This window comes from Suricata suricatta, chromosome 11, assembly GCF_006229205.1.
Source record: "Suricata suricatta isolate VVHF042 chromosome 11, meerkat_22Aug2017_6uvM2_HiC, whole genome shotgun sequence".
NCBI lineage: Eukaryota > Metazoa > Chordata > Mammalia > Carnivora > Herpestidae > Suricata > Suricata suricatta.
This window is the reverse complement of record NC_043710.1, coordinates 109,011,242-109,023,374: the sequence shown is the minus strand read 5'-3', so window position 1 is coordinate 109,023,374 and position 12,133 is coordinate 109,011,242. Positions and strand designations below refer to the sequence as shown.

The window sequence follows — 12,133 nt, the reverse complement described above, 5'->3', positions numbered from 1 at the left end:
TCCCCAAATCCAGGGCTTGCCCCCTCCATTCTGCTCCAAAAGGACCTTCCCTTCTCTACTCTTCCCTTCGCCTCCCAGTCAGAGGCACAGAAATCTGAGCAGATCGGGGCAGGGAGAGGCCCAGGAAGACAGACCTAACCACTCGCCTCTTCTCCCCTCACTTGCGGTCTACCTGCCTCAGGGCTCCACGCCCCAACATCAAGTACACCCTGCTCCCAAAGCCTTGGCCTCCCAATCTGCCCTCTCATTGCCCTCAAGCCCCTCCAGAGGATTTCTCCCAGTCTCCTACCTGCAGCTGCTTCCATAGTTGGATGAGCGACCCGGCGCTCCGGTTAGGGACAAGGTCCATCAAAACCAGCTGACCCTCCCACCCAGCCTGCCACGTCCCGCCTCCTTAAAGACGCTGCCTTAGAAGCAGTGGGGTAATGGTTAACGGGAGGATAAGGAGGACAGTCTTGTCCTCGGGGGAAGGACGGGGCTCCTCCTGCCCCCACTGCTGGGCCCCAACTTTCTCCGGAGACCCCGATGCAGTCCCAGCTTCTGCTCTTTGCAAAGGTGGGTTGCTGATCACTATAATTCCAAGCCTGGGATACGTATGTTTGAAAAGGTGACAGAAGTCCTGCAGCCCGCCACGACCCCAGTGTCTTGTTCACGGACCAGCCCCTGGCCCTCACTGCCTCTGAACCTAGTGTCCAAGGACCACCTACAACAGAAAGTGGTCCCAAAACAGTGCCCTTTCTTGAAAGCACCAGGCAAGGAGGAGGCCATCGTAGGTGGAAGACACAGCTTTTTAATGGAAGCAAGGCCGCGCCCCGGCCCCTCGGAGCCACCCAGCGTAAGGACGACTGCGAGGAAGGGGAGGTGAGGTGAGAAGGCACTAAGGAGAGAGGAGGGCGGCTCCCGGCACCTCCGGGTCCTCTGATGGGCAGAAACATGCAAAAGGTGGAGGCCTTAGTGCAACACCTCTGGCTAGGCAGACACAAGACGTGCGCCCCCTGCTGGCACAATCGGAAGCTCCTTGAGAGGACGGAGGCGAGGTTGGTAGTGCCCCAGGGCAACCGGCTGCCAAAGTGCCACCTGAGAGTCTTTCTCAGTCGTCCTAGCGAGTGGAGAGGAGGCACGTTCCATGTCCCTGGCGATTCCAGACTCTGCAGCAATGGCTGGGCACGCCCCAGGAGAGCAGCTGGCACAGCTGTGCCCGGTCCTTCACCTCCAGCCCCACAGGGATCTTTCTGGAAGTAGTGCAAACCAGGAGGCCACAGAGGGCAGGGTCTTGGGGCTGGGGGCCACCCAGCTCGGTGGCTGCTGCCACTGCCTCAGCTTCCAGGGCCTCCCAGCTGCTCCAGGAGGACCCTGACCTCACCCTCCACTCGCAGCAGCTGGGCCTTGCGCCAGGGGTTCAGGGTGTCCCCTCGGCTGTCTTCCAGATCCCGAAGCAGCAGCTCAAGATGGCGCCGGACGCGGCCGCGATCCCAGCTGTTGAGGTTCCGCTGGACTTCACTCAGGATCACCGACCAGTACTCAGACACCGCCGTCCCGTGTGTCAGCGACACCACGACGCGGGCGCCGCCCTCAGCAGTGCCCCCCACGTCCCGCAGAGCCTGGCGGCCCTCTGAGCTCAGCTCGTTAAAGTAGAGGCTAAGTGGAGAGAGAAGAGAAGGTGCCGTTCGGCGGGGCTCTCAGAAGCAGGGCAGACGGTGGACGGGACAGAGACCGGGGATCCTCAGACTCCCCCCCTCGTGGAATGTGATGGGGCGTGTGCGATGAGGAGGAGTCAGAGTCAGAGATGGAGGGGGGTGGCCAACGGGAGGCAGGGAAGGGAGGGATGGGGCCACAGGGAAGCAAGGAATCGGAGCAGGGTAAGGCGTGGGCTGGTTCGAAGAGGGTCTGTGAGGACCAGTGAGAAGGTGAGGGGGAGGCCAGGCCCTAGCATGGGAAGCACTCACACAGGGCAGACAGGAAGGGGGCTGAGGGCGGGGGCGGGGGGGACGGCACCGGGGCCAAGACTCACTGCAGCAGCTCCAGGGAGGGGTGGTCCCGGGCGGCACGGGCCAGGGTCAGGGCGGCTCTGTCGCCAGCACCATTGTGGGCCACGTTCAGCTCCTGCAGCTGCTGGTTACGGCCCAGCTGGGCGGCCAGCAGCTCCAGGCCCTCGTCCCCAAGGCCCGTGTGCAGCAGGGACAGGTGCGTCAGCGAGGTGTTTCCGGCCAGCCCCTCCAGCAGCAGGGCCGCCCCAGCCGCTGTCAGCGGGTTGTTGGACAGCCTACAGCGCAAGCACCCCAGGGTTATGAGGACCCATGGCAGACGCCGCGCCCTGGGCGGCGGGACTTGGACCGAAAGGGGAGACTGGACACAAAGGTGTGCGGCCCAGACGCGGGTGTGGGAGAGCGCACGGAGGCCGGCTCTCTTCCTTCCTTCCATTCTCTTCTCCTGGGCCCCCTCCCTCATCCTCACCACCTGTCTTCACCTCGGCCCCAGCGGCCCCACCCCTTGCCCTCCCCTTCTTCATTCGCCCCTCCTCTTCCTCCCACCAGGCTTCTGGGTTCCTAGGAAACCAGTCAGCACTTTGGAAGCATCTGTTGGGCGCCCGGCACTAGGGTCGCCCTTGGGAGGCGACGGGAAAAATCCTGGGGGAGCCTCAGTGCACGCTGCTGGGCAACCGGCCTGGCTGTCACCCCCCCATGCACGGTGATTTCAGCTGCGGGAGAGGCTCTCTTGGCACCGACGCCTGGTGGCAGCTTTCCTCCACCCCCTGCTTGTACCTGACCTGGCGGCAGGACAGGGGTCTGGCCCCACCCCCTTCACCACAGCACGAGTGGGCCAGCGCCCAGCATGCTGTGAGGTGGGAAGCTCACCCTTGACCTCAGCCTGCCAGCAGGATGGCCAGAACGTCCCCCTGGCCCGAAACACTCACCGCAGGGTGGTGATCTGGCACTGGTCATGCAGCAGCAGGTCTCGGAGGTCCCTGCAGGCCTCGGGGCCCAGGCTGTTGAGCTGCAAGCTGGGACGGAAGGTGGCCAGAGGGGAGGGGAGAAGCAAGGAAGGAGTTGGGCACGGAGCCTCCCCCCACCGCGCCTTTTCTCACCACCGCGCCTCTCACAGCCCCCCTGCCCCCCCTTGTACCGCCGGTCACCCGCACGCACCCCAGACTTCTTCATCCCTGGTCCTTCCTTACTCCCTGTGGTCTCCCCAGCCCCTCCTCTCCCCCCCTTCAGCCCCAGCCCTCCCGTCCCCCAGCCCCTGCGCGTGAAGGCGGGCCCTCACCCCAGCTTCCGGGCACGCAGGAAGACAGGCCTGAGCGTGTGCAGCCCAGCAGGGTCCAGCTGACAGGAGGCCAAGTTCACCTCATCCAGGGTGTGCCTTCCACTGCCCAGCACATCCGCCACCACCGAGCACTTGAGGGGCGTCATGCGCACCCCCGCCAGGTTGAGCTGGCGCAGGGAGCCGAGCACCTCGGCGGAGAAGCGCTGGTTCTGGAACTCGTAGTGGAAGAACAGGTGGTCCAGGAGCTCAGACGGGGGCAGCGCCCGGCGGCCCAGCTTGCCCAGCTTCTTCTTGATGGCCTGGGCGTTCTCCAGGGCGTCCAGGTTCCTGATGGGGCAGCCGAGCTGCGCCAGCATGGCCCGGTTGTGCGCGGACAGGAGCCCCCCCATGAACATGGGGAAGAGCTCAAAGACCTCGTCGTCCGGCGGCTCGTCCGGGTGGCGCCGGGGGCCCTCCACGCCCAGGATGCTGGCGCCCATCTGGTCCAGGACGTCGTCGTTGTTGTAGTCCTCCTCTCGGAACATCTCCAGCACCATAGCCTGGGCCACCGCCTCGCGGCTCTTCCCCACCACGCGCCCGAACACTCGTGGGACCACCTGGGAGGCGACACGGGACGGCGCTGCAGCCTCCCAAGCCCAGCGGAAGGCGCCCTCTCCCTGCCCGCCGCGGCCTCGCCATCTCTCCTAACCCCTAGCACGATGATCATACCACCCCGCCACACAGCACCCGCCACGGGTCCCACTGCCCATGTGGAACAGAAAGCCTGTCATCATTTGGTCCCAATTTGACCAATCTCTATGCCTGTGCATACGCTCCTGACATTAGGAAGTCTTTTCCCCAGACACCCACTGCGTTTGCAAGCCCAGTGGCGGGAAGGAATTCGTATCTGTCTTGCATTTTGTTTGGTACCAGGCGCGGGGCTGCGAAGATATCCCACCTTCCACATCATCACGGTCACCCCAGCAACAAAGACTGATGTCACCTGCTCCTCCGGCCTCGCCAGCCACACTGCCCTCATCTGCAGACGCCTCACGCTCACGCCTGCTGCTTCTGTCCTTTCGGCCTTTCTCGTTGTTATTATTTTTTGACAGTGCCACAGTTCTATTCGGTCAAAGCTGAATTCTCTTTCTGGGGTGACTCCCCCGTTCTTCTCCGTGGCTAACCCCCCAGGATCAGGTTAAATGCCCTTCCTGCACACGTACCCCCAAATCAGGTCCTCCACTGACACACTTTCACAGTACCTGGGACTTTGCTTTCTAAGCATTTTCCTTAATTTTATTTTTCATTTTCCCTAATGTTTTCTTTATTTTTGAGAGAGCACCCAAGTGGGGTTCGGACAGAGACAGAGGGGGATAGAAGGTCTGAAGCAGGCTCTGCGCCGACAGCGGCAAGCCGGACACGGGGCTCGAACTCACATACTGTGAGATCATGACCTGAGCTGATGTCGGACGCTCAGCCAACTGACCCCCCAGGCCCCAAACCATAATTTAAAATCACACGGTCACCGGGACGGGTTCGTCTACCCACCAGGGCCCAGAAAGGGCAGAAACCTGGGGTTTGTTCACTGTTTCTTCCTCAGAACCTAGCACGCGGCCTGGTACATGGCAGGCGCGCCAATGTTTGTTGAGGAAATTAACATTCGGGAGGACAGGGACATTGTCTCCCGTCCTTGCCTTGGTGCTAAAACAGACGCCAGGACCCATGGCCCTGGCAAGGAGCCACAAGGCTGTTTTGTGGCACCTCCTCTAATGGCTGGTTTGGTGGGGGCTTTTTTCCTTTTATTAGGTGAGGCTCCTGCCATGGAGATTACAGTGCCCTCCCTCAACGGTCGCCTGGTGATGACATGAGAAAGCGTCACCCTGTGAAGCTTGATCAGGAGGCTCACGAAGAAACCAATCAGACTAGCCCTCTGCCAGGCAACCCTCCCTCCCAGATGGCCGGAGTTGGGGTGCTAACAGTTTGGTGCACCGAGGGGCTTCTGGAATCCTGTCAGGAGGCCACAGCCTCTCACTGTAACCCGGACCAGGCAAACATCCTCAGAGGGCTGGGCTGGCCTGGGCAATGGCCATGACCTTCCCAATGGTGCAAGAAGGAGGGGGCTGCCTGAGCCTGTGTTTGTCTAACAAACAATTAAATCACACTGACTATGTGCCAGATCCTGAGGATGAATCCATTTAATCCTCATATTCGGCCAAATGATAGAGATTCTGTTATCCCCACTTAACGGGTAAGACCTGGAGGCACAGGGAAGTTAAGTAACTTGTCCAAGACCACACAGCTATAAGTCACAGGGCCTGGATTTAATCCCACATAGCTGAATCACTGAATCCCTGTTCCTAAACTTTATGCTTTGTTGCCTATAAAGAGGAAAACTTGTTAAAATGTTGCCAGCACTGACCATCAGGGCTCTGCCTCCCCAAGACCACTAACTGAAGCATTCCCGGAGAGGGCTAGGGTTACCTCGCAAGGCACCAACGCTTAACAGAAATACCCGTCACACGTCGGGAAAGTTTGGCAGAGAGGGCACAGGGATCAGAATCACAAAACCTGGACCCAGATCCCAACTATTCCACTTACTATCTGAGTGACCCTGGGCAACTTACATCACCTCTGTGAGCCTCGGTTTCTTATGATTTTCTTATGATTCTAAAAGGGACCATAATAATATTGGATCATAATAATATTCCATTCACAAGGCACCTGGTAGACATCACCAGACGGCGGGTCCTTCCTCCCCTCAAACACCCAGCACGTCCGCCCTGCTCACGGCACAGGCCTTGGGCCTGTCATCAGGATTCTGGAGCAGGCCTGCACTATCCTAAGCCGATTATCAAGGCCATTTATCCTCCTGATATAAATGAATAAAACGGCATCTGCTTTATGAACTTTGTCTCTGGTGATTTGGTTAGTGTGAGTCATCATTCCCGGAGTCTAACCACCTCTGAGGGATCAGATGATTGGCGTCTCTGGGCCTTCAGAGAAGAGGCCAGAGCCCGGACCACAGGCGATTCCTGCCTCCCGCCGACAAAGACAAGAGGGAGGCAGGAAGAAAACGGTCACCAGGGTCACGGGATTGTGACTAAGGTGCCTGCGCCCTCACACCCTCCTCTCAGCCATCAAGCCTTCCCCAGCCTGTGGTTCCCTCTCCCCCTTCCCGTATGTGTCAATCCCACTAAGAGCCAGATTGCCCCAACCTGAACCCAGAGTCAAGAAGAAGATTCACGGCTACCCAGGAAGTAGCGGTTTCCCTCTGGGAGAGGAGCAGGGGCTGAGAGCCCGGGGTGCTGGGCTGTTACCTTGAGCAGGTTCAAGAGCAGAGGCAGGGCTCGCAGGGGCAGCAGCTTGGCCACGACGCCCAGGACCAGACTGACGTCCTCCCCGACACGGCCCACGAGCTCGGCCACTTCCTTGCCCACCCGCTGCAGGGCGGTCTTCCGCAGGCCCAGCACGATGTAGAGGGCGGCCAGGTACTCCTGCATGGCAGGTGCGGTGAACACGAAGCTGCCCTGGCGCCCCGCTTCCACACACGGGGCCAGAAAAAACCTCAGGGCGTCCCGGCGGAAGGCATGGAGCAGCTGGAACTCCTCTTCGGTCTTGATGCCGGCTTCCAGGCAGCCCCGGACGTCCTCTTCGGAGAAGTAGGTCTTGCGGGAGGCGACCCCCTCGTAGGCCAGCTTGCCCATGGTTCGGGCTGCATAGGCCATCAGGGACAGCTTGGAGGGGTCAGTGCTGTCCAGCATCTCCCCACTGAAGTTCAGACGCAGGAAGCTGGTATAAATGCTCGTGAGGGTCTGTCCAGCCGGCGTGGGGGCGTGCAGGAAGTGCAAGGTGGCACAGACGAGCCAGCAATAGGAGGGCAGGAAGCAGGCGGCGGCGATCTGGTGGTGCCCCTCCAGGTTCCGGGAGAGCATGTGCACCAGGTTGTCACGCTGAGCCGGTGTGGCCGAGACTCCTGCGCCCTCGGCACTGTACCCACAGTCCGGCTGGTTGAGGCGGAGCTGGAAGTACAGCTTCTGCAGGTTGGTATCGGAAAAGCCACAGATCTCGCCATAGCGGCCCACATACTTGCTGGGGATCCGGCCGATGGCGGAGGGCCGGGTGGTCACCAGAATGCTGGCCTGGGAACGGCAGCGTTGATGGTTAAGAAAGACCTCCGTGCCCTGATGGCCTCACTCCCCAGAGAGCCCCTGAAGACTGAGTGTGCAAGGATGAAAATGATGATGACCACGGGGCACCTGGGTGGCTCAGTCGGTTAAGCATCCAACTTCAGCTCAGGCCATGACCTCATGGTTCATAGGTTCAAGCCCCAAGTCAGGCTATGCACTCACAGCTCAGAGCCTGCTTGGGATTCTTTCTCTCTCCCTTTCTTCCCCTCCCCCACTTCTCAAAATAAATAAATACATAAAAACTTTTTAAAAAATGATGACCATCATAATAACTACTGAGCCCCCACTAGGACCCAGGGCACTGCGCTCAAGTACTTCCTATGCAGTGTCTTCGATGATGAGTGTAATAGCTCAAGGAGAGAAGGAAATGAACTTGGTGAAGTTAGTGCCCAGTTTAAAGACACACCGCTGGGAAGCGGAGGCGCAGGTTTGAACCAACCAAGAACCTACCCCCCCACACCAGTCAATACGAGGGCTCAGGACACAAGAGCCTTCAGGGGGCAAGTGGCGGGCAGCAGTGGCGGGGCAGGGGACCGCTTACCTCGGGAAGCATGTATTTCCGCAGCAGGTTGACAATGATGGCAGCGGGCGCCTGGGGCTCCTCGGGGTCACTGCAGAGCCCTGTTCCGGCTAACCGGAAGTCGAGGTTGAGATGCTCCAAGCCGTGGAGCACGAAGAGCAGGCGGGGCCCAGCAGCAGCCAGCAGAGGCAGAATCTCCTTCAGGGGCTTGTAGCGCTGAGCCACCAGTTGGCACAAGGAGGCGGGAGTGGGGCCCAGGGACGACAGATCCTCGCAGGAGAAGGGGATGAGCAGCTCGAAGGCTGGCAGCCGCTCGTAACACCAGTCCAAGACCATCTTGCGCACCAGCGTGCTCTTCCCCGTGCCCACCGTCCCGTAGAGCACCACCGTCTGCACCTGGCGCCCACAGGCATCCGGCTCAAAGAGCTGGGACAGGGCCAGCGGGGGGAGACTGGCTAAGGGGTGCTGATGATCCAGAGCCAGCCCTGCCGTTGGGCGAAGCAGCTCACTCGGGGTGCTCTCGCGGATCACGGGGTCTACGTGGACCGCGTCTAGTGCAAATGTCGGGCCGAACTGGCGCTCCTCTTGGGGCAGCCGGCTGAACCACTGGGCCAGATTCTGGCGGTGCCGCTGGACAGCTTCTAGATTGGGGGGGAGGGGGGCGGGGGCAAGGGGGCGGGTCAAGGAAAGGGGCTAGAAGAGGCAGAGCTTAGGGCTGGCCAGGGAGGCGGTAGGGTCAGGCTGCAGAATCAGGTCACGGGACCAGGATGCCGAGACCCAGAACCGTGCTGTGCGTAGAGAGCTCCCCGAACAGACCGTCCAGGAAGTTTGGAACACCCGTGGCAGAAAGCGGCGAGCCGTGACATACGTGATGCCAAACCTGGGTTGAGAGGTTGCGTGGCTGTCTGTGCGCAATCCCCGCCTGACTTAGAGCCGGTTTGTGGCGGTTTGCGGAGGGTAGGTGTGGTGCGTGCTGAGTGCGGTGGGTGCCGCACAAGTGTTGCAGGGAGGGACACACGGACAGGTGATGGGGTGGGGGTCGGAGGCCCACTGATGGATCCTCTCTGCCTCCTTCTTCCTGCCGGCTTCTCCTTCCAGAGCCCACCTCCACCCCGTAATCCCCACCAAGATCCCATTCAGCCCCTCTCCTCAGGCTGACTGACAGTCTCTTTACCAGATGCAGAGATGCCCTGGGACACCTGTCCGTGCCTTCCGGGTAGAGGACCACTGCCTGCTGAGCTTCCGTGGTGACGTACAAAAGCCCTGAGAGCAAGAACGGTGAGCTGGGGCTTGGCTCCAGGGCCCAGCCTCTGCACAGGCTCAGAGCCAGGCTGGCCTGAATTGCTGGACTTTGAGCTTCCTGAGGTCCAGGCCTGACCCTGGACACCCAAGAGAGCCTTATCAGACTCTCACACCCATCCCAGGGCCTGAGGTCTTGCCCGCCTCCCAAACCCCCCACCCAATACCACTTCCTCCCTCCCCCACCCCCCCACCCCCAGCTGACTGCCAGCCTGGAGCTCTGGCTGGCCACTGCCAGACTCCACCCACTTCCCCGCAGACCCTCCTCCCTCTGGCCGCCCACTTGTACTGTAGATGATGTAAACCAACTTCATGTCAGGCCTGGTGGCCGGCTCTGCACCCTCACCACCCCCAGAAAACCAATCTCACCCCTGAGGGATCAAGATCTCTCCAAGTCCTGACCCTTCCCAGGCTACTTGGCTCTGCCCAGATGTGTTCTAAGGCATGACACGGAGGCCTCACCTAGAGAGCCCAAGGGGACGCTCTCCTCTGTGGGGCCAACTCCAGTGGACCAGGAAGGGGATTCGGCCAACTACAGAGAGAAAGGGGAAGGAAGAAATAGCATCCAGATCCCATCCACATTTTCCCACCAATACACAGACTCCACGTCCACATTAAATTTCCCATTATTTGTTCGCATAACATCACGGACTGCCCCTTTGTAGCAGTTTCTATGCAGCTGAATATCTTCTTGTACGATTATTTGATCAACAGTCATTTCTGCCCCTCCCACCCCCTCCAGGAGAGCAAGGACCACGTCTGTTTTGGTTCACAGTTACACACTTCAAACTCAGTACAGGGTCTGGCACCTAGCCCACACTTAGCACATATCTGCTGAATGCAAAAGGAAATCAGACAAGTGATCCTAAACTCCAATAGCTACAGGGACCCTCAAAGGCCATCTAGCTTGACCCCCTTATCTTAGGATGGGGAAAAAAGCAGCTCAGGGAGGTGAAGGGCTTGCCCGAGGCCAACGGCTCCTGCATCACAGAGTTAGGGCTAGCACCCCCGGTGTCTGGGTCCCTGCCCTCTTGGAGACACTGTCTGGACCTGGAAGAGGAACGGAGAACAAACCGCTGCTTCCTGCTCACCTGCTGACTGGAAGACTCTTCCCAGACCAGGGCCCCAAGGCGCCCTGGGGAAATGGCAAACCCACTTCATGGTAGGAAAGGAGGTCAGAGCCCAGGGGACTTGGCACGACACCTTCTATCCTGTGCCCCTGCAAGAAGACTTATGTGGACGGACCACACACACACCTTCCCGCCCCGTCCCCCAGCGCAGGCCACAGAAAGGCCTTTCCCCTCAGGGAACATCAGCCTTCCCTTAAATGCCAGCCCTGCCAAAGCCCTGACCCGGCTTCAGACGGACTCCCTCTCCTATACCCCCACGTGAGGGATCCCATTTCATCCCCTACCAGCCCCGCCTCTCCTCTGAGCCCTCACAAGTGCCTTTCTCCCGAGTTCCAGCCTGGTGGACTGCTTTATTTAGGTGTCTTTTTTTTTTTTGCTTGGCTGCCAGCAACTCCGACGAGTCCCGTGTTCATTTTCAATGGCTTTTCTGAGCCTATGTTTTCAAGTAACAATTATCCACTCTCCCCTGTGTTTGTTCCCCCCGCTCTCAGGTCCTGTTAGCCGAGTTCTAATGATTTTATCATTTTATCTTCTCTGTGACTTTCATGTAAGCCGCCTTTGAGGCTGGCATCAATAATAAATGAATGGATGAACTTCCTACTTGACATCTCCATATGGCTATCCTGCCCGTGCTTCAGGGCTCCACCCACGCACCCCTCCCCCCACCCGTCTTACTTTATTGCTTTATCTTCCCAGTCACGCCATTGATACTGGACACCTGACCTCTTGGGTCTTTCGACACTTTCTCCCTTCCTTCATACACTTGAAACAGCCCTACGGACTCCTCCTCACCATGTCCTGCCAGCCTGCTCACATGGCATTGTATCTGTGCTACCTCAGACCCTCTGCCGACTTCTGAGGACCCCCTTCTCCTCCTTCCCCACCCCATTCTGATCCCTCATCTCAGCCATCAACCACCTCCCTAAAACCCTAGGTTATATACAGAGTCCAAACACCCGGCCCAGCAAGCTGGTTTTCAATGCGCCCCCAACCCCTACCTCAGCAGCCAGGCTCACCATATTTCTGCTTGCACTTTCCTCAACTGTTCAGACACTTTCTTGGGCTTAGAATGGCCTTTCTCCCCTGCCAGAATCCTACCCAATTTTTTAAGACCCTGCTCCAAGGTCCCCTCTCCTGGGAAGTCTCTCCTGATGCCCCTTAAATGGGGCGGGCTGCTATTCGGCACCTGCCCTGCCCCGCGACTCGGCTCCCTAAAGGGCAGGGCACGTTCCGGGAGGGAAATCGGCTGCCTTGGGCCCACCCACCAGCAGGGCCCGCCAGTGGAGCGGCCGGGGGCAGAGCAGAGGTCCCAGGGGCTGGCGAAGGGTTAAGAGAGGGGCCTGGAAAGCCGAGAAAGCCCGGGGAAACTAACCCAGTGGGAGAAAGTCAGATCCAGGGCCGCTGCCTCAAGACGGGGACTCGCCACGCAGGCGGCCTAGTGGTGAGGGCACTCTCCAAAGATCATTTCCGAGCAGCGGGCACAGCGGGCACAGCGGGCACAGCACGGGGGCTGTGCTCGGAGCTCCTCCCCCCACACTGGGTCCCAGACAGCTCTCCGCGGTCCCGCTGGCTTCGGAGCCCGAGGGGAGAGGCTGCCGGCAAGCCCACCGCTCAGCGCACCCGCTCGCTCCTCCGGGTCCCGGGTTGGCCTCCTCGAAGCAGCGGTCAGGCCGGGGGTCGGGGGCGAGGGGCGTCGGAGCCGGCTGGGCCTGCCCCCCGCGGCGGCCGGCGTCTCCCGCTTCCTCCCAGAGGCC

General features: G+C 59.9%; 1 protein-coding gene across 3 annotated transcripts; it reads right to left on the bottom strand.

Annotated features, from left to right (window-relative positions):
- Positions 1 to 769: 769 nt before the first annotated feature.
- NLRX1 (NLR family member X1) lies at positions 770 to 12,133 on the bottom strand. Of its 3 annotated transcripts, none has more exons than XM_029957391.1 (10): positions 11,752 to 12,133; positions 10,341 to 10,468; positions 9,712 to 9,781; positions 9,125 to 9,213; positions 7,972 to 8,591; positions 6,561 to 7,382; positions 3,265 to 3,860; positions 2,915 to 3,001; positions 2,012 to 2,263; positions 770 to 1,638 (listed from the first exon to the last, which is right to left on the bottom strand). In XM_029957391.1, the coding sequence occupies exons 2-10, from the start codon at positions 10,408 to 10,410 to the stop codon at positions 1,317 to 1,319; spliced, it is 2,928 nt and encodes a 975-aa protein (XP_029813251.1). In that variant the 5' UTR covers positions 10,411 to 10,468; positions 11,752 to 12,133; the 3' UTR covers positions 770 to 1,316. The 3 variants fall into 3 exon arrangements, with proteins under 3 accessions (XP_029813251.1, XP_029813252.1, XP_029813253.1); XM_029957392.1 differs by having other exon boundaries at positions 10,341 to 10,460; XM_029957393.1 differs by having other exon boundaries at positions 12,000 to 12,133.